This window comes from Hylaeus anthracinus, unplaced genomic scaffold, assembly GCF_026225885.1.
Source record: "Hylaeus anthracinus isolate JK02 unplaced genomic scaffold, UHH_iyHylAnth1.0_haploid 5, whole genome shotgun sequence".
In the NCBI taxonomy this organism is placed as follows: domain Eukaryota; kingdom Metazoa; phylum Arthropoda; class Insecta; order Hymenoptera; family Colletidae; genus Hylaeus; species Hylaeus anthracinus.
The window spans coordinates 12500540-12522895 of NW_026535322.1; the positions used below are offsets into that span (position 1 = coordinate 12500540).

At 34.8% G+C, this 22356-nt stretch overlaps 4 protein-coding genes across 7 annotated transcripts; 3 read left to right on the forward strand and 1 right to left on the reverse strand.

Moving 5' to 3' along the window:
- Positions 1-43: 43 nt before the first annotated feature.
- LOC128895475 (adenylyl cyclase-associated protein 2) lies at positions 44-17194 on the reverse strand. Of its 4 annotated transcripts, XM_054158086.1 has the most exons (9): positions 12807-15331; positions 12019-12231; positions 9849-10203; positions 9495-9779; positions 9115-9353; positions 8854-9032; positions 8565-8771; positions 1805-1945; positions 44-1713 (listed from the first exon to the last, which is right to left on the reverse strand). In XM_054158086.1, the coding sequence occupies exons 1-9, from the start codon at positions 13441-13443 to the stop codon at positions 1630-1632; spliced, it is 2340 nt and encodes a 779-aa protein (XP_054014061.1). In that variant the 5' UTR covers positions 13444-15331; the 3' UTR covers positions 44-1629. The 4 variants fall into 4 exon arrangements, with proteins under 4 accessions (XP_054014061.1, XP_054014063.1, XP_054014062.1 ...); XM_054158088.1 differs by lacking the exons at positions 12019-12231; positions 12807-15331 and adding an exon at positions 17035-17194; XM_054158087.1 differs by lacking the exons at positions 12019-12231; positions 12807-15331 and adding an exon at positions 16085-16229.
- Positions 2560-8558, forward strand: LOC128895471 (homeobox-like protein HDP1). The gene is made up of 2 exons (XM_054158077.1): positions 2560-6310; positions 6356-8558. The coding sequence occupies exons 1-2, from the start codon at positions 4000-4002 to the stop codon at positions 8365-8367; spliced, it is 4323 nt and encodes a 1440-aa protein (XP_054014052.1). The 5' UTR covers positions 2560-3999; the 3' UTR covers positions 8368-8558.
- A 394-nt stretch (positions 17195-17588) lies between the features above and the next one.
- On the forward strand, positions 17589-19671 carry LOC128895486 (serine palmitoyltransferase 1). The gene is made up of 2 exons (XM_054158115.1): positions 17589-18836; positions 18919-19671. Exons 1-2 carry the CDS (start codon positions 17936-17938, stop codon positions 19422-19424), a joined length of 1407 nt encoding a protein of 468 aa, XP_054014090.1. The 5' UTR covers positions 17589-17935; the 3' UTR covers positions 19425-19671.
- Positions 19672-19837: 166 nt separating this feature from the next.
- LOC128895493 (60S acidic ribosomal protein P0) lies at positions 19838-21928 on the forward strand. Its single transcript, XM_054158126.1, has 5 exons — positions 19838-19900; positions 20360-20450; positions 20541-20951; positions 21063-21407; positions 21658-21928. The coding sequence occupies exons 2-5, from the start codon at positions 20397-20399 to the stop codon at positions 21793-21795; spliced, it is 948 nt and encodes a 315-aa protein (XP_054014101.1). The 5' UTR covers positions 19838-19900; positions 20360-20396; the 3' UTR covers positions 21796-21928.
- The last annotated feature ends 428 nt before the right edge of the window (positions 21929-22356 follow it).

Genomic DNA, 22356 nt, shown 5'->3' on the forward strand with positions numbered 1-22356 from the left:
CCTGAAAAAGAACAAAGGACTGCGATACAATAATAAGGTTAGATGGTATATCATTACCTTTTATTAGGACAATTAGAAATAGCACTGAAAATCATATTCGGAAATAAATATTGATTACTTTCGATATAATACTCTATCGATATTAAAATGAAAGCTGTTAAAGATTACTGTGTTAAAGACAGTACGATCCTCAATCAAATAATCGTCGCTCCGTAATTAAACACATTTAGTACCATAGAAACGATAGAAAAATCGCATCGTTCGAATCTGCTTAAGTCTCTTCGGTAAAAAGGATCGAACTGCTGGCTCCATTGTTACCTTAAACGATCTTGTTATTCTAAATCGTGCCTCAGTTAAGTAGCTCTAATATTAGATTATACCTACGATTAGCACAATATACCAAGTGGTAAAAATCACAATGTAATTTACGTCACGTTCAAACAGCACGCATTTGAAGTTCAATATTGAGTTCACAATTTTTTTTATTGTTCAAGGTATTTCCTCTTCACCGCTGGTACCATCAAGACTTTTGCACAACCATTTTGATCGTTTCAATTTACACTCAACACTCAACGACCGTGCCAAGGTTATTAAAATTCTCAAATTCACGATGAGTCGAATGCTATACATAAAACAAATTTAGTATTCAATCCTATTTACAAATCACGAACGTTCATAGATTCGGAAGACACGTGAACTGAATTACTTAAGCTTTAAAATCGTCAAAGAGAATTAAGAATACAACATATACAATTCATGAAGAAATTTGTCCCGAACCAAGGTAATTCCATGCGCTAAACTGATGAAGAGAGTTATTTGCTGCAAAAGTCTAGAGGTAATATATCGACCTATTGATATGACGTCCCTAACACTTTATAAATGGCTCATGAATGTTTCTCGATTCTATACTCTCAAATGTGTACGTGCGATACTCGCTCTCCTTTCTTCCACTAAAACGATCGAGTGGCAATTCCTTGGCGAGTTGATTGAAATCTTGAAGCGACCGGGTTTGGGCAAAAGTTCGATCACAATAGAAAATGGTGTAAATGTATAAAAGTGCGATTCGAGGGTAGTAAAACTTTTGTCCATACCTATTCTTAATGCAACCTACAGCCCCCTAATCTCAGCACCAACGTGCGAAATAATTTTTCGTGAAGAATGTCGATTCCGTTATATGAACACCTGCTTAACGAATCACTAACCTAATCGGTGCTATATTACAAAATGTTGAGCCGCAGATTATCGAATACCAGCATACATAAATTTGACAAGACTCGTATGATCAAGCATCCTTTCTCACTTGACTCCAATTTCGATCTGCATAGAATCGATGATCCCCACGAAATGCGCAAATACATTGAAAGAGATAGGGCTGTAACGTTGCAATGTTGTTTAATCGATTTATCTAATTCGATTCCACGATTCTCTGAATACGACACAGAATCGCAGATCTATGCGCGCGGATGAAACTACTCTCTTCTACTTCTTCGCCTTTCTCCCGAATTCTTAAATTAATTGAAGAAGCAATAAATAATAAATCGACGAATTCTCTGAAGATGATACCTCTAATGAGCCGTACTCTTAGACAGACGTTAACTTTAGGCTATGAGTAGTTGAATTATTGGCGTTTTAATCCACTGAATTGATCGCAACGGTTTTAGGACCTAGTGGAGTAATAGTCGTCTTGAATTGCTCCGGTACAGCGTACTCGCGCTGCAAATGCAAAATTATACAAGATGCAAGTCAACGAGAGAGGATAAGAAAATAAGCACACGCAATGATATTGGTATTGTAGAAAACTTACATAACTCCCTGATTCTGGTACCATGAAGTTTAATTCGCTAGACTTGCTGCTGAAAAGTTCTACGTCCACTGATTCCGAGTTCAAATACATCTGACAGCCATCTGTCTTGTCAATGGAGATAGTAGGTACCTTTTCACGTACCTGTGATGACAAACAGAACATATAAAAATAGTTTTTAAAAATTGATATGATTTAGAAAATCATATTCCTACAGTATAATTATTTCTTTTCTCTGGTTCTTTTTCGAGTGAACCACTCTATATGCAACATCGATATTTTCACCGTGTTTATAAAAAAGAACAAGTGCCGGTCGCAACATCTCTGGAAGACCGGACATTTTACGCTTCACGTAATTCACATCCTAAATAATAGTGGATACGTGTTGATGGCTTCTTGAAATCTACACTTTGAGACCTACAGTCTAATAACACCTCTTGTCAGAATGCATTGGCAATTCGGTAAGATTTCATTGACCTTTATTAGGAAATAAAATGTATCGTTTTCGTTTCGAGCAAACCTAACTGTGTAATAAAAATTGGTCCTGAAACGTAATTGGTCAGTGTTCTAATCGATTCGTACACGTATGTAGGAGGAAATTTTGAACCCGTGCAAATAATCTGTGAGCTCGACTGGAAGGAATGCCCAAAAGCAATTGCAAATTATATTTGGAGTGAAGTTGTAACCGATGTCCTTGACTGCTTGAAGAACGAATGGATAGTCTGGCGGGTACAGAGAATTATTATTTTTCAGTTGAAATGAATATCGAATTAGAGGTCTATGAACATAGCGATCGGGTAAGTTCTTCCTGAAACTGATTTGACTTCTTCTATCTGAACGCTATGTTCACGATTAGCCCACCGAAAAGTAAACACAAAATGAGAATATTTCCCTGCTCTATACGTATTATATTAATGAAATCAATAATACTTGAAGGTTCTCGCTGGGTTCCTCGTTCTCACCATATTGCTACGTCTAATGTTCGCCAAATCGAAGCACATGAACGACTCTGTGATCGAAAATGAAGTTCTCAACAAAGTCGGATACAAAGTGGAAGATCTGGAGCTCAAAGTTAATATATTGACCTACAAAATGCAGTATGGCGCTTGGCCTTTGCCTCATCAAATCCACAAATCGAACTTCAGAAAGAATCTCCGAAATCTTCGACTAACCCTGTCCAATCCCAACGATCGCAACGAATGGATAAAACACGTGCTACTAAGGTATCAAACAAGCTGCGAAAAGGAGAAGAGAGCAGTGTTTTCCAAAATTTTATGTAACGAAACAAAGTACAAACTATTTCCTGTTGGAAAACACTATCGTGGGAAACAGGAGTTTCCATTTTATCAGAATCTTGCATCTTTAGTCCCAGAAGAAACGAGTCGTACGTTTCGTGTCCAAAGTACAATTATCCTTCGGGGAATCGTTTGACGGAACTGTTCGACGCGAAGAAGAAAACCGTGTACCTTCGGCGCGATGCCTTGGCACTGGAGCATAGCAGTAAATCTTCGAAGAGTAGCAGCGAGAAATCTTTAAAGTACAATTACACGCACTAGATGCAACTTCTGTAAATCCCATCGATATTCTAAGCTGATTGTGCTTACAGGCTGAATTCCGCGTTTAAGAGGGCGACCAGTCAAAAGCAGCGCAAAATATCGAAAAGCGAAAATTTCAAAGTGCAGAGCAGAAAAGCGTTCTCGTCTGCGCTTTGTTCAAGAAATAGAAATAGCAAATCGGCTAGCCAGGTCTACAAAGCTGTTGAGACTGACAAAGAAACCTGGCCTTGTAAGAAATTTATAAAAAGCTTGGACGAGTGCAAACGATATCTGAAGGAGTTACACGATAGCAATAAAAATCTGGGATTAGTCTGCAGCTCATCAGAAATCAGTGACGAGTCGTCAAAGAAAAATGTGTGGGCGGAAACGGAGGTAAATATGGATAACGCGCAGTGGCGCATTTTATACCTTCACGGACCCGAGACAAAATAGAATTTAGGCACTTTATCTGAAAAATAAAAATAAAAAGCATGTTTAAATTAAATTTAATTTCGTTGAGACAATAAACAGACAAATTACATAATATAAGAGAAATACTACTTCATTAAGACTTTGATCAGTGATGGTAATATTTATTTACTTTAATTAAGATAAAGCGTCACTGATGTTGTGCTAAAAAAAATTATTATATCGCTATCGGTTATGTTACAGCAGCGTGTCCAACAAAACGATATACTTGGCGAAAAATTCGAAGAAATCAAACCGAACGTGAATGAAACAAACGCGGGTCAAGAAATAAATTTAAAAGGAACAGATTTGAATCAACAGAACAAAGCAAATTGTCTGAAGCTATCAAATGCAATGTACCCGGTTTTAAAATTACTCGATAAACATTTGAGACCCTCAAAAATGAATATAACATTCTGCACAGAGGTGTTTTCTCGGCAATCGGCTTCAAATATGTTGATACCGCAGTGTGAACAGCAGAAATATATGGGAACGTCTCAAGAAACTTTATATCAAGTGAAGAAGAAGCTGGAAAGTTTGCACAACGTGTTACGAATGTACGAGACACAAAATCCTGATACACGGGGAATAGACAGAGAACAAGAAACCAGCAAGAAAATAAACAGCATTTGTCAAAATATGATGGACACGCTTGTTTCGGTTACAACAGAAGTCGACAACAGGAACGAGAAAAGACAAAGTCGGGTAAGTTTTGATACCGATACCAAAGGAAATTCTGACGAAACGCAACAAACCGTCTACATCAGTTCTGAACAATACGAAAGTGACGAAATGGGCAGAAGTTCCGATTTATCCATTCAAAATTATTCCAACATGTTCAATACGCGTTATCCACGAAACATCAACGATATTCACTGGTCGCTTCTAAACAAATCTGACAATAAAATATATTCTCTGAACGATCAAAAGTCCGACGAAGACAATGGGTATCCCTTTGCTATTAAGTACGATAAAATTCCTGAAAGAGTATATTATACCATTTCATCCGATTTCTTTGATGAAAAAAATATTCGCAAGGAAAAAGCTGTGACAGAGAATTATACGTTACCAGACATATACACTGAAAGCAATCAAGCAGAATCAGTTAGCATCTCTAATCAGCATACTGTTTCGATGGAAACCGATGAAGATTTGATAATACTATCACCAACCTCGAGCCGTACAGAAAGATCTAAGGACAGCGAATCCGACGATAAATCTACAGCACTGTTACTTCAAGAAGCATTAGAATTCAAAAAAGCACTGCTCACACGCGTTGAACTCGAGAAAACATGTTACATTGACGACAAGGATGAAAATATGAATAATGAATCTCTATCAGAATATAGTAAATGTTCTTACGTTAACAATAATCTCCAGTCCAAGTTTTTGGATATAATATCAGAGGAACAATCTGTTAGTAGCTCCACCGACAGGACAAACCGAACTTACATGTTTTTCAATGTAAAGCAGGACAAACAATTACCATGTACATCAACATTCGACAATAATATACCAGACTTTACACATCAAAATACAATTGAGGATCGGAATACATGCAGCGAATATTTTGACTCGACACAGAATCTTTCTTCGTCTTCCAAATACTTCAGTGTTAGTAACATATCGCAGGAAAGGAATGGAATTAACGATAATAAGTTATCCGCAGAAATAGTTCCAAATAACTCACGAATAAAATATTCAAATCATCTTTCGGGTAAGTTCGATGAAAAACTTGTAGAAAAGAAATTTATAAACTGTTTAAAATATGTTGAAGGAAATATAAAAGGGCACAAAATATGCGACAATGATGTAAACGAAAGAGAGGATTCTGAAACACAATTCTTACGTATGAATAATACAGACGAGTTTATAGATCATAACATCGATAGCGTGGAATTGTTTTCACAAAATTTAAACGAAAGCCTATTCGACGAGGAGAATCAAAATCTACATAAAAATGAAGGTTGCAATTTCCTAGACTCCGATTCTTTGAAACAGTGTACAAATGTATTATCTACGAAAAGTATGGAAAACGATTTGAGAGAAAAATTAAATTTAACGGATGATGAGAAAGACATGGAAGGCAATGAAACTTTAACATCTGGTCCAAATTTGAGTTTAAGAAGACATCCTGGTACATGTTCACTAATTGAGCAAACACTAGTAACAAATATTAAAAATACAGCAGAAAGACATATAATAGAAAATGTAGATGCAATATATGAATCATCGCCCTCTGAAAGTAAAGAAAATTCAATTGAGACTAATTTAATACAGGATTCTTTAACATCCAATCTAAATAATGGCTCAAACAATGCTAAAATTGCAGAATCTCCGCCTATAACACTACTGATTAATACATCGGCAGACGATGAGGAGTTAAATTTTAATTGGCCGGATAGTAAAAACAATTTTAGGGATGATCATGTGAACTTAGAAGACGCAGAGACACTTTCAACGAGTACAGTAACTCTTAAAAAATATGATTATGTAGACATAGAAAGTTATGAAACATGTGAGCCAATATACAATGAAGATATGGCTTCAGCAAATAAATACAGAGAAACAAAAATCCATTGTAACCAGGATGATACGTTTAAAGATGAACAGAATAGTTCAGTTCAAGGAAATTCGTTTGCATACTTAGGTAACGAAAATTCGATTAACGAGACAGAATTCTGTAAATCTTATTCTAATCTCATTTCGCCGCACAGTAGTTTGTATTTTACAGACGAAGCTTCGAGTTCTGTCGTTAAATTGAATAATACACACTCGAATCATTCTGAAAATAATTTACATTCACATTCAAACGTACAAGCAATCACTAAAAAGGTATACTACCCAGATGAAAATTCAAAAGACTCGAGAAACAAACAAGATATTGAACCAAAATTATCAAACTCTGATGCTAAAACAAATAATAAAACTGATATATTCTCCTCCGAAGATTATATAGAAAATCGGAATATACCACTAGTTGAAGAAAGGGAACAAACATCAAAAAAAGGAAATGAAGTCTCAAATAATAAAATTTCGACTTTGAACATGCATAATAATAATCATACTTTAATATCGCCAAAAAATATAAATACCGACGACAAAGTACAATCGAATACATTAAGAAACAAATTATATAGTTTCAATGTAGGCCAAAATATGTTTGTGTCAAACACATTATCATGTCAAATTTCTCCGAGGAAAAAAAAAGGAAATACGACAATGAAACGAGGAAATACAATGATAAAGTCAAGGAGTCAAGAAAATTACATTTTGAAAGCTGAAAAGCTTAAGAAATCAGCTGGTTTACAAAATGTAAAAGGATTAAAATCAAATTTGTTAGGTACTGTTCATACTAAAACAGAAAGTAATACAACTCCAACATGTGTAAGAGTCAGAAATTCGTCTGTCGAAGCTAAACGCAATAAAGAACATAACATTAAACTAGACAAAAAAAGGTCTCAATCGCAAATCGCTTTTCGATCAAATGCATCAGCAAATCACGTTACATCACAGTCATTTGAATCCCCAAGGAATGCAAACACGATAAATCACGCTCATTCTTTGGAAACCAAATTAAAGACTCGCGCGAAACCATTATTACTAACACCTAAAACCTCTTCAAAATCTTGTATACCAGTTCTAAAAAGCCGATTGGAAGCGGCGCGGCGATCAGAAAATGAAACGAGACCTAAAAGTCCAGTAAGAGGACCGCTAACAATGACTATGCTTTGGAGGGACAATTTGTGTAGTAAAAACGAGAATGTAATGGAAGAATCTATTAAACTAGAAGGCAAATCAGAAAATAATGAATATACGGATGAAATAAACAGCTATGGTGAAAAGACAGATGATAGTAAGAATCATACTGACAAGCAAGACTTGATGAAAGCATCATATACTATACAAAATTTAAGTGAAAACATTGACAGTAATATTTCTCCTCAAGATCAAATGGTAATATATGTTCACATATACACAAAATATGATAAAAATGCAGCAAAGATAATAGATCCGAACAAATTCTTGGAATACGTTAAAAACAGAGAGCTAAACGAATACAAAGAAAATCAATCTAATAAAACGGATGTAACATTTTCAGCGGACTCGATAGAAAAAGAAAAAAGTATAATGAACAAGATTGTTACCATCGTTTCTTCTATCATAAATGGTAATGAATTAGACGAAAATATATCGCCTGATCCATCTACACCGTTAACAAAGAGTGGATTGTTAGCTGATACTTTATCAAACCCAAAATTAAAACATATATGTGTTCTTTCCGTTGAGCAAAGAGAAATTGATGTTACCGCTAAACCATCTGTAATCGACACGAGTACATCAATTTCGGATTTAGAAAAGGTTTCAGGAACATCGGAAAGCGTATTAAATAAGTTTCAAATATGTGGAACACCTAAAGAATTAAACAATGACGAATACATGGCGCTCCTTGAAATTCTCCATCAGGAGCCGAACATTGTACATTTACAAGAATTGCGAAACATCTGCAAGAAGCTTGTATCAGAATATCAAAAACCTAAGCAACACTCAATGCATTTATAAAATTCACAATTAATTATCGGAACTATATTTTTGTAATATTCTCCTTTTATTTTCTAATACAGGGTGTGTACTTCATTTAATTATATTACTATGTATATATTTACGCATTTGGTAATAAAGATATTTTTACACGATACTTGATCAAAGATATGGAATACGAATCGATTATCTATTTCTACGAAAAATAAACAACATACCTGCATTTGTACGCTCTGACAGTTGACGAATTCGATGCTCGATACCACAGAATCAAAAACGATTGACGATTTACGACACGAATCCATGACAATAGTGTTAACTTTGCCATTGACGATCAGGGTGCTATCTTGACATCGGAACATATAGATCACGTTATTCATCTCTACGTTATCGATGAGCAAGTCTTTATTTCCTCTTTGGTATTCCTGCAATCAAAATAAAATATACATTTCGTGAATAAAATTTACATTTTTACGAATATAAAATACAGACATTAATGTTACTTACTATAAGCCATTTCTTTCCATCTTTAGTAAATACAGGTGGTTTCTCAATCGGTGCACTCGGAAGTGGCACGGATTTTGATGGTATAGCATTTTCGACTGCTGGTGCTTTAAATGGTGCTGGACCAGTCCTCAATGAAGGGTTCTTATGTGTTTGCATATCGGAAGTGACTTTCTTTAAATCTATAAAATAAAACATCAGTTAATTTCATACAATTCCCTGGTTAATTATTTCATTAGTATTTTACAATTATGCTATACTTACTCTTTGTAATAGCTTCTCCTTGATTTATTTCGGCGAAAAGAGCACTTCTGTCATCGGCAATACTGACTGGTGCCACATCTCCCATAGGCATACATGGTGGTGGAGGTGGTGGTATGCCTGCTGGAGCAGAGCCAGTTTTTGCCCATACCAGTCCTGTTGTGTGATGTTGACGTACATACTGTTGAAGATCGCTTAGCGTTTGAATCCAAGCTTTGCACCATTCGGCATGTACTTTATCTCTGTAGATATAAAAGGCTAACTGAACTCAGCATCAGTAATTAATTTTCCAGAAACTTAAATCATATATCATAAGAATAATAATGACAAAAAAAAACATGTAATTTATTATTAATGTTTGACGACTTGCAATACAAACTTACTTTTCCTTCCAATCCTTTAATACACGATTAGAATAGAATTGGCCAGCATCATTCATCTCTTTCACGTAAGGTGCTGGTGTAGGTGATACAGCAACCCATCCTAAAGCTGGAATACTTTCACTAATTGCAGATAAATGATTGAAAAATTGAGATCCTCTGTTTTTCTCGCGAAAATCTTGAATTTGTTGAATTTGTGAAGATGTAGGTCCAAGTAGAGAAATTTGTTCAGATTGATTTACCGGAGCCGATCGATTTGCCGCAGTCCGAATGAACTCCAGTTGAATTCTATAACAAGGATACAAATATTTCGTGATTAATGTAAACAAAAATAAAGTGTTACGTTGAAACACTTACTGGAATGCCTTTTCTACGAGTTTGCTGTGGGTGGCAACATCGCCGCCAATTTTCTGACTCAACTGCAAGTACTCTTTTACAGGACCAGCCAAAAGATCTTCATAGCCTGCGACTGACATGCTGACAGATTTGTCCACTGCTGGCTTATGTAGCAATCGAGTTGGTGAGGCAGACTGTATCGACACACTATTGCCAATTGATTGAGCCTTTTTTGGTGATGGTGTACTTGTTTGAACAGCAGAATCTTGAGTTTCAGTTACAGTATGAGTCTGTACTTTTTCCAGTCGTTTGGTAACACTTTCCAATCGATTTACCAGTTCTTCTAAGTGATCTTCCTTATCACTAGCTTCACAGCCTTTAATATAATATAAATTTAATGAGTAATTATGTAAGAATACGTAAAGAGATAATAAATACATGCAAACAAAATTTGCTTTAGAATACAATAAAATCCTATTCACACTGTAGTTTGAACATTTTAATCAAACTAAAAAAGATCTATTTTAATTTTGCAATTTTTAATCATTTGAAATTTGTTATAATTGTGAGAAATATAATCCAGAAAGTTCGAATTTATGTCGAGTATATTAAATATAGAATGAGTGTATAAATAGATGTGTCAAGATCCACAGCCGCTAGATCATTATGTTGCAGTATATAATACAAATAAATTCGCGTTTCCATTTAAATATAAAAAATGAATATGAATATTAAATTTGAAGTAACTATAATTGCACATTATAGATGCATTAGAATAGACTCTATAACAGACTCTGATCAAAAATTTATATTAATATTATTATTACTAGTTTCGAAATAACAAATGCAATCAACTTAGAAAATTAAAATCAAATCATTAAGTTGCTTTACGTCATACACAAATTTTCCAGATCAGTAATAGACGAATTAATTAATTCATCATCGCTACTTCGATTCAAAATTAATAGTACAACAATTTTAAAATCACACCTCGTACAACTATTTGTTCACTTTATCGAAAATTATTTCTACAGGAATGAACGTACGTATCCGCGAGACCTTCTCGTCTTTTCAGAAATTGGTGAAGAACTAAACCACGGTTCTAATGATACTCGACGCGAGTATACGCCGGCCTATTCTTAGGAAATCTGCGAAAACTGAATCGCGCGTATATGTATAACGTGCCTTTAAAAACTCTGCGTGGGTAGATACTATTTTGTATGGTAGATCTCACGTCTTTACAGGTATTTAAAGCTTACAAATTCTTCGTACATGTATATTCCATACATGAATGTTATCGAGAGTAAAATATCTTGAGAAAGTCCATTTCTGTCTATAAAATTGATAAGATCTGTATTTTACAGCCCTAATAAAAACAAAAATTTCTTACGGAAAGCTTTGAAAAGAATACTCAATCGTTGCAACGTTCCTTTTTACTGCTGTTTTACGCGTACGAAAGTTTTTTCATTCTTGTCATACGAAGTTTATAAAATGATATGTCGAGGTGAAAGGTAAATGGGTCACAGGGTAAAAATAGACCAGGTAAAGATGATACAATGTATGAAACATTGAAAAGTTTTGACGTCGCTGAGTTCCATGTCACAACTCGGAAACAAAGAATTCTAGACAATTATTCCCGATATCCGTGTGTTGTAAATCTGATGGCTATCAATACATGGTATTCGCGATGTTTCAATCTCTCCTGAATACAAACAAAACACTCGTTATATACTGCGAAATATTACTTATGATATCGCATATTAGACGTGTATAAGTTAACAGTTCGAAGAGAGAAAAAACATATTTTATACAAAGATACCACATACAAAGTGTGACAAAGATATTAACACAATTTATAGCAATGCTGTCCAATATTAGCTATAGCACAGGACGCTCACTAATATAGCGTTACGTGTCGCAAGAACATTGCATGGATTCAAACATAACAAAGCAGTATCCTTCAAATTAGATCCAAGAAATAACAAAAGAAATTCTAAGTGATGTTTGAAAAACACTGCTTATATGTATAAAGAAGGACACAACCAAGTAAAGGCTAGCGTTGTCCCACGGTATATTGGATTATTGATAAAAAAAAAAAAAGTTATTTCAGGTGTACGACTATGTATTCTCGAAAAATAAGTTTCGATAAAAATCATATAAAATAAGAAATGAATTTAAGGTGAGCCCTAACCGGCGTGTACCATCGGTCCTAGTGGGTCAAACCTCACTCTGTGCTCCGTCGTAGTTTGTGCGGCGTGCAATAAATCGGAGAAGAATCTGTGTCGCCTTAAAGCTAGTTCGTCGCGGGCGACCGGTGTCGCTGGTGGTTCTTGCATTCCGCTGCATTCTTCCGAATCATGATCGCCGTCGTCCTCCTCCGATAGCCAACGAGGAACTGACGAAACTGTGTATCATACACTTCAATATAAACATCTTTCCCACTTGTACAATTTATCATTACACGCAATTTTCAGGATGGGAAGATTACGATTTCCGTGGCGCCGCATTTTGATCATGTTTTTACTTAATACAAATTATTAGAAAAACAATGTCGCACAACTACGATCCTCTATCATGTTAAGTTTAGAAGTTATATTTATGTAAAGTTTGATAATAATAATAAACTCGTTCCACTCCCTTCAACCCACAAATCATGAATCTTGAATATCTCTGATCTGAAACAGTTGAAGCGAGACTACCAGTTGTTTGTAAAGTTAAATTTCAATACGTTACACGAACACATGTACGTTACGACTAAAGTTCAATAACTTTGATAACATAAATCTCGTTAGTAGAAACTTGGATGCAAGTTAAGTGAAACGTTGTTGTTATCGGCGAAGAAATTTGATTACATTGGAGTACTTTGTTAAAATGGAACCTGTGTGGACAAAGAACCAGAAAGGTAAGAAAATTGCATGTATATGAAATAATTTATGGGGGAAAAACAAAGAAGGAAACACTCCATCAGTGAAAATATACCTGGTGTCGTCTTTTTAATAGCATTGTTGTCGTTCGGACATGCTTCGAAAACGGAATCGTCGCCTTCTTCTTCAGGTCCATCATCGATCGTTCTCTCGATGTACGCGGCGGATGAGTCGTAAAGATTTGTTTTGACAATGCTAGGAACACCGGAATGCAATATCGCCTCTACAAACCCACCCCCATCGCCAATCCCACTCAGATTATCACACCCATTTACTTCTACATTTCCACTCGCATCTTTAATTCCATTCTCTTCATCTTTCTTATTCTTCTTCGTTTGATCGATCGAATTTGCAGCATCATCGCCATTTTCCTTGTTCGATTCCACTATCGATTCTTTCCTCGGTCGAGAACCATCGTCGATTTCATCGCGCTTACCGGAAGGTAACGGACTCTTGACAGTTAAGTCGTCGACTACTTCCGCAGAACAATTCTCCATAGATGGCGAAACTTTCTCCAATCTCTGCACGTCACCGTTCAACTTCTCCTCTCGTCCAATCGGCCCGTCTTCTTCGATTTTCGTCGAGTTGACGGAAACTATCTGCGAGGCCATCGTTTTCTGACTTTGCTTTGCCACATCCCCGTTCGTCTTCTCCTTCTTTGCACTCTTGTTGCACACACAACATTTAAACATCGTCGATATCGATTATGGATTTCCGTTGTGTCAACGGCAAACGCTTTTCGTAGCTTTCAGCCAAATTTCGATGCTTTGAAAGTACTACCTTTACGCTCGTAAGTAGTTAGCTGTTTTCCAATATCGATCGTGTTCGTTCTATGTCACGACGATCGATCCGTCGGATCGGAAGCAATCGATGTAAAACGCGGGTAAAAAATCGAGTAGAATACGTAACTACGTTTCAACGAGAGAAATATAAATTCGGAAATATGTAAGGAATAAGGTCGTAACGATGTAAAATATTGACTATGAATTGAATGTTTGGCGTTGATTCACGATTCGAGTATCGTAGTTTCGATTTAAAAACACTCCTTAGTATGTAACAACATTGACCCAGACATATGAAAAGTAATAACGAGTAAGAACACTTTACTATTTTAGACTCAAGTTCAGTGCTGACCCTTCACAGCCAAAGTGGAACTGGTACTTGAATAATTTAGGTTCGGTACATGTTTTGCTAGTAAGCAGCGGTACTTGGCGATCGAATATTCTATTCCAAGCAGGGATTTCCCACGGGAATCACACGCACTGTAAATTGTTCAGTATACAAACGTAATACAATTACATTTACTCACAGCCTGTGTTGTGTGTTTACGGTCAGCGCCCGCTAACGTTGTCAACTTCGAATTACGTGCACACACAATGAAAGTGTCGAGATAATTAATTAACATCTATTATTTCTTCTTTCTACCGAAACGCGTAATTTTAACAGGCAACGTACACTGGACAAATTGTGTGTTGAGACAACAGAGATAAAATATGTATTTACGAGACCTGCGTCAAACTTGTCCGCTTCAATAATTCGGACGTCTCCTTTAACTACGACGTAGGAGCAACAGTTTTGATAACAATTTAATAATATTTCGATAAAGCATCGAAAGCACAATGTCGTACGCATAAAATTCCCATAAATTTTAAAACACTATAGTCAACCAAGATTTGCAACGTATTTACTCGGCGAAATACTCTGGATGGCGTAATGATCAATTTCAGCTACGTACAAGTTTACGTTTCGAGATAAGCCCGATGATAGAAAAGGGCGTTGCACGTTAACCGAGTTTCGGGTTCTCGTGATGAAACAATCACAAAATTGCAGTTACACACGTTCGTCTCGATACTGCGTTTGCATCCTCTAACGGCTTCCGATTACGATTAATGGGAAACACTGGTGAGATAAATGTTGCGTCGGCGAGCAAATACACGCCCTTTCTAAGGAGAATGATACACCCCTACGAATACAAACTATAGCCACGTTTCTCATAATCGCACAGGAGAAACTGATGATTCGATGTAACTTGCGAACAGTCAAGAGATAAACACGCACACATAAACGACATCAGAAGCACATGTCATTTCAATATATGCAAGTAATGTATGCAGCAAAATCACGTACGTAATACCTTGACGAACAAGAATATGAATGAACGAATACTCAACCGTTAACGAAACTTTGCATACGTTCGTTTACCGTGAATCACTTCTGTTGATTTAATTACAAATAGTCTAACTATGTAAATTAGCACCGTATCAGTGTCACTACTGATATCGTATTTCGATAATAAATCAATCCCCGCGTAAAATATATTCTGACGCTCATTCAAAATTTTCCACACTTATGAATTATCAATGCAACTTCATTCAATTTCGTTGTACGAATTAACGTATTTCGCTTTTCGAATAATTCTCAAATGCTTGGAATAGGCGGATATTTCCACCTTCGGCGATTCCAGTGTAACTACCACTCGATGATCGCGTGAATTCAAATTAATACACGAGTGGAAAAATTGTATTCAATTACGAGACCCGTGAGGGTGGAGTTTCTGCCCTCAAAAACAGCCTACTTTGGAAGCAACCGGCGCAATACTCTACCGCTTCTGGTTTCGACCGGCACTCTGTGGTGCTGCCACAGAGTGGTCGAGACCCGAAATTGTTGCAAGTTTTTTAGGAGGAATACTCTATCGGTAATGACCAACACTCGCAGTGCTGCCACAAAGTGGTCGAGACCCGAAGCAATTGCAAGTCCTTAGGAGCCACGTGCACCATGGAACTTTCGAAATGTGATTTCGTATCTAACAGGACTATGAAACTTTGAATTCTCCTTCTCCGTCGCTATTAAAGAAATTCTATACGAAAAGAAAACGAGTGCTGTATGTAATTCTGCGTGATCATGTTTCTATACTTTAAAAACTATATAAAACAAATTTGTATTCGTAAGAAAATTTTAGTACACTAAATCATTTTTCATAGATAAATTGGAAATGCTTTATCAAACAGATTATGCTGTTCGAAGTAACAGGTGCGTTAGTATGATTCATATGATGAGCGAATATGTAATTTCTGCGACACATCTATAAATGTATTATTGAATGCTTTATCAAAGACTTCATTGTATGTATATAAATACCTTGCGCTGATAGCGGTAAATGTTATCTAATATTGTTTGAGGAAATGAATAACATAGGTATATTATCTATAAAGCGTAAATAATAAAATAGGTAAATAAAAGTATTGTAAATTACATCATGTATTAACTCGTAATATATGTATAACTTAAGATGATTTTAAAAGACGTATAAAAAAGAAATCACTTGTTACTCACGATCCTTCCACATATTTAAAACCTTTTTGTAAGCACCTGGTACCATTAGAGACCCATTTTGTACAATTTTACGATTTTCGGACATTTTCGAAAAATTTTCTTTTCGTTAAGAATTACGCAAAAAATTAACAAAACACCGTCTACATAAGATGCACAAACTAATACGTTCGACGTTTAACCGATGAATGATAATAACGGAATCACTTCGTCAGCTTTCACGATAGAATTTAATCTCACATCAGAATCACAGGACCGTATCATACAACCAACCTAATAATAAAAAATATCAGTAAAGAAATTTTTCATTTTTTTTTTTCAATTCCATTCTAACTTCTAATTAAACCATTTTTACATTATTAAACGATTAAAACGGATACTTTAAACAAACAAAAATGGCTATATTTTTTTATATTTTACGATACATTTTTTCTTATTAAATCAGCGACGACATATAATTACAACTGTCTACCCTAACGTGTCTTTTGTGAATAGAACACTCAAGAAATAAACATTTTCATTTCTATTATATGAATACATATCTTAATCATTTATGTACTTTACTTAATCAAATTTCGTATATTTAGTCAATTATACAAAGTATCAAGATACGTTACCAAGTGTCAAGTATTAGGTGTAGCTTAGTATGACTCACAGACGAAACAGTGCAGGATGTGTAAACTGCATAAGTATAACCCTGTTCATAACCATAACCAAACAAAATGCTCTTTTGTATCTTTCAACAAAAGCAGCTACAGTTCCAATTTCGTCGATCGCTTAATTAAATTTATTATACGTCTCGTATGTATACATACATATAAATTCGTCTAAATTCGAACAATGTAAACTACTGAAACTCATAAATAACGAAATGTTTTCAGAAAAGTTGATATATACCTAGCGGCTGTGGTTCGTTTTAATAACTATTACGCGAAATATGCGCACTCACTCACCAATATGAAGCCTCGATGAAGTTCAGTAACATGTATGCTGTCACTTTGTGACAACTGACTCGATAATAACGCAACAAACACGACAAACAACTGACAAAAATTCAATCTGACAATAGTACTGCACTGGGGCGTTTGCCGGATACGGAATACCGGAAGTTACTACTCTTGCTATTATAACAGCTTAGAATTGTTAACTGCACATGCGCCTAGTTTCAAGCGCATTACCTTCAAAAGAGACATATACTTTCTTTGCAGTATTTCTGTAAATAAGTAAAATTATTATGTTTGTACGATACAGGAGGAAAAACTTTTCTAAGTAATAGATAATGTCGTCACTGTTTACGTTTTTAAATGACTCTGAATTTCAGTACTACACTTTTTAGTACACAGTTTTACTCAAAACGATAAGGTGTAATTGAAAGTGCAGTACCACTTGTATAGAGAACCTGCGAAAATGTATGCGTACCTTCTGAATTTAACACAAAATGTAATGTAAAACAATTCTTCGAATGTTCCGCACTGATCTATATAACTGATTAGTGCTGCCATCTAGTTCTGCAGTCAAAAAAGCTGACTGCAGTAATTACGCTGAGTCAGAAATAACTTTATCTATTATTTTTCTTTAGAAGTATTAGTATTCATTATCATGAAGTTTTACATTTCGTAGTATTTTATAACTCTACCCGTATAATGAAAGTACACATATTGCTACCATAATATCATATACTTTGGGTCCGTATGATATGTTTATAAATTTTACTATAATCATATCGCGTAAATACATCCTAACATTACTACTTTGCTAAGAAAGCATTGTACATTACGATATACAAAGTGATTGATTTTGTTAATCTACAACGAATTGAAAACAGGGTACACAAAATATCATACAATTAACGTCATGTGCACAAAATTCATATTGATCGAATCCATGGAGATTTTAAGCACAATACCTCAATATCATACACTGCTAGGATCATTCTTGATCCTTTGGCTTGTTTGGTTTATAGCTAAGAAACGTTACAATAGACACGAAAGAGTGCCAACAGAAGATGAAGTGGAGAAGAAACTCGCAGAGTGGAAACCTGAACCATTAATACCCACTTCACAAGCGAATCATTCTTCTTTATATCCAAGATGTATAACATCTAAAGCAGGGAAGAGAATAATAGTTGATGGCAAAGATTGTTTGAATTTAGGTACGCACAATTACCTAGGTTTAACAGAAAATAATGAAATAGAAAAAGGAGCGATAGCAGCTATAAGAAAATATGGTATAGGATCTTGTGGTCCACGTGGATTTTATGGTACTGTTGATGTTCATCTTGAATTAGAAGAGCGTTTAGCAAATTATACAGACACAGAAGAAGCTGTAGTATATTCTTATGGATTTAGTACAATAGCATCTTCCATAGCAGCTTATTGTAAGCGCAAAGATATTATATTTGCAGATGAAAAAGTAAATTTTGCCATACAAAAAGGCTTAGATGCATCTAAAGCTAATGTTAAATATTTTAAACACAATGATGTGAATGATCTTCGAAATCTATTAATGAAACAAGCAGAACTTGACAAACAAAATTCTAAAAAAGCAACCAAGATTAAACGCTTTTTAATAGTTGAAGGTATTTATATGAATACAGGAAATATTTGTCCATTACCAGAACTAGTTTCACTTTGTAAGGAATATAAATTGAGAATATTTATCGATGAATCAATATCATTTGGAACACTTGGTGCCCAAGGAAAAGGTGTTACAGAACACTTTGGTATTCCTAGACATGAAATTGACATGATTATGGGTAACTAGTGTTATTAGAATGCATAATAATTGTGATTATTGGTTATTATTCTATTTACATAATTTATTTATATTATTTTTAGGATCTTTGGAGTGGGCAATAGGATCTATCGGTGGCTTTTGCGTAGGTACATCATTTGTTATAGAACATCATCGTTTATCCGGACTTGGATACTGCTTCTCCGCATCTCTGCCACCTCTCCTGACATCAGCTGCTATTACTTCTTTAGATATTATGAAAAATAATCCACAAATATTTAAATCGCTGAAAGATAATTGTGTAGCCATTAATAGTGGACTTCAAGACATTCACTGTTTAGAATGTTCAAGTTTCCCAGAATCTCCTGTAAAACATGTATATCTGAAAGAAAAATTAGATTGTGACACAGAAAAAAACATACTTTCCAAAATCTCTGAAAAATGTATTGAAAATAATTTAGCTGTTGTAACACCTATCTATCTAGAAGCAGAAAGAGATTTACCTAGACCTAGTCTCAGACTTTGTATTTCTACTCTTCTCAATAAGAATGATATTGATTTTGCATTGAATATATTAAAGAAATGTACAGAAGAAGTTCTGTCAGCGTAAGACAGGGGAAAATCAAAAAATTGTTTGAAACAATACTTTAAAATTAACACAATTATCTATGTACATCCTATTTATCAACAAATTTGTACAGTTACGCATTCATTGCACAAGCGCATAAAGATCTCTTCCTGATTGTACAAGCAAAACATTTCTCTATTTTACAAATAATTTATTTTTTATTCAGAATCGTGTCATATCTATGCAGTTGTGATGTGTTTTATATATAATAAAAATTGATTTAACAGTATTTCTGGAGATATATATATTGTCTTATATGTAATTTAAAAGAAACAAATAAATATGAAGTACAAATACAATGGGCAATTTTATACTTCCATGAATTTTTGTACTTATAACTTCCTTTTTAAAATTAAGAAAATTTCGCGGTAAGAGGACAACTTCCTGTAGTATAGCGGATAGGTTTGTATGACGAAATTTCCTCTTTCTCCTCCATTGTACCCGCAACCGTTGTCACGGTGAGTAAAGTTCGATTTACTGTTTCTCTAGTAAAGTAAGAAATTACTAATCTTCCGTATTCAATTATTATTTTCCAACATTACATATGCTATATTTACCAAATAGAATTGAAAAAATACAAATTATTAGTTTAATTTGTTCAAATAACCTGAAAGAAACAGTTAATAGGGTTAGCGTGCCATGTGGCCATAAGCGAACTTCCTACACTATCTAGTTATTTACAAATTTTCAACAGATTTTTCTGAACGTTCATGTACACTTTATATAATACTGATTTTATATGATGATAAAATAACGCGTCTGATAATTCCGAGAACCACACGGAAGCTAGAAATAGCGGAACCCATCTGTGTGCGGGTTAAAAGATTATAAATTATTATGTCTGACTCTAATTTGAATGACAAATATTATAACAAGTGCGGTGAGCCATATTTTGATCGATCTTTGTTTTTTTCCAGTCCTTAAACTCTTCGTAATCCCTACACACACTTCAAGATGGGTAGGGAGGATAAGACAACATGGAAGTCAAACTACTTCACAAAACTTGTTGTAAGTATCTCGTAACAGAATGTTTCTAATGTTTAAATGGGTGCCTGTAATTTGTATCATTTTCATGGAAACAATTATATTTCTCTGTAGCAACTTTTGGATGACTATCCCAAATGTTTCATTGTGGGTGCAGACAATGTTGGCTCTAAACAGATGCAACAAATTCGCATGTCTCTTCGTGGGAATGCTGTTGTATTAATGGGAAAAAATACCATGATGAGAAAAGCAATTCGTGGTCATATTGAACGTAATGCAGCATTGGAAAAGCTTTTACCTCACATTCGTGGGAATGTCGGTTTTGTTTTTACTCGTGGAGATTTAATTGAAGTAAGAGACAAACTTTTGGAAAATAAGGTCAGAGCACCAGCTAGAGCAGGAACTATTGCACCGCTTAGCGTAATTGTACCTGCTCAAAATACTGGACTTAGTCCTGATAAAACATCTTTCTTCCAAGCTCTAAGTATTCCCACTAAAATTTCCAAGGGTACTATTGAAATTGTGGTATGTATATATTATATATTAATTTCCCTATTGTATACCTGTATTAATTCAGGTTCAAATCATCATTTATAATATATGTAGATTTTGTACAATTAACACTTATTGTTTTAGAATGATGTCCACATTTTGAAGCCAGGTGATAAAGTTGGTGCATCAGAAGCCACTCTTCTGAATATGTTGAATATTTCTCCTTTCTCATATGGTTTAATTGTCGAACAAGTTTATGACTCTGGTACTATTTTTGCACCTGAAATTTTGGATATCAAACCAGAAGATCTCCGTGAAAAATTCATGGCCGGCGTTGCAAACTTAGCTTCAGTCTGTTTAGCCATTGGCTATCCTACAGTAGCTAGTGCTCCTCACAGTATTGTTAACGGGTTCAAGAATCTGTTGGCTATTGCTGCTGTTACTGAAATTGAGTTTGCAGAAGCTGCAACAATCAAGGAATACATCAAGGTATGTTCAATACTTTTCTTTACTGTATACAATAACAATTATTTTTATGAATATAAGTATGATGATAAACATACATCTGAGAGTCCTAGTTAAAGTGTCAGAGCTAGCAATAGCAGAACCCACTGACACTTTAGGATTTTTTGTTGAAAAAACGCATGAAATGCTGTCTGAAATTAAATGGAGAATATATAGTTCTCCTAAAAATGATTTACATGTACATTTATATTATTTCGTAATGGTGTTTTCATAGGATCCAAGCAAATTTGCTGCAGTTGCTGTTGCTGCTGCTCCGGCCACGGTTGCTGCAGAAGCACCCGCTGCTGAAAAGAAGGAAGAAGAGAAGGAAGAATCCGAAGATGAAGACATGGGATTCGGTCTGTTCGACTAAACTACATACATGTGTATGTATTATTCAGCATGGCCAGATCATGTAAAATAAACCGGATCTATAACTTATAACACAATGTTATAAGCTTGATCTGTAAAAAAGAAACAATTGTAATAAAATGCTTTGTCATACATATTGCAACAAACTTAATCCTCTGACATATGCCCCTTATCCTACCTTTCAATTCTACTGTATCATTAATCTTACATCTAGTGATAATTATAAGTATGTAAACATTGCACAAGTTCATGCAAGATAACAAATATTCAATAAGACTGACAGTCATAGTGCTGTAGCTAGTTATTGGTCCCATAAAGTAACTATAAGTGTCAAATGACGTATTTAAAAATATAGTTTTTAAAATAGAAATAATTTGTTTTAAAACAGAATAACTTACGAATCATTAAAATCATTACTTTTCAAACAATATAATGTGGTAGTAAGAAAACATGAAGTTGTAACTCTTTTTTATCTATAAAAATGATATCTTCTTGATAATTTGTTGCAAGATATTTGAAATATTTTACAGTTCTATGGTTGGCAAACAACGTTGTTTTCCAT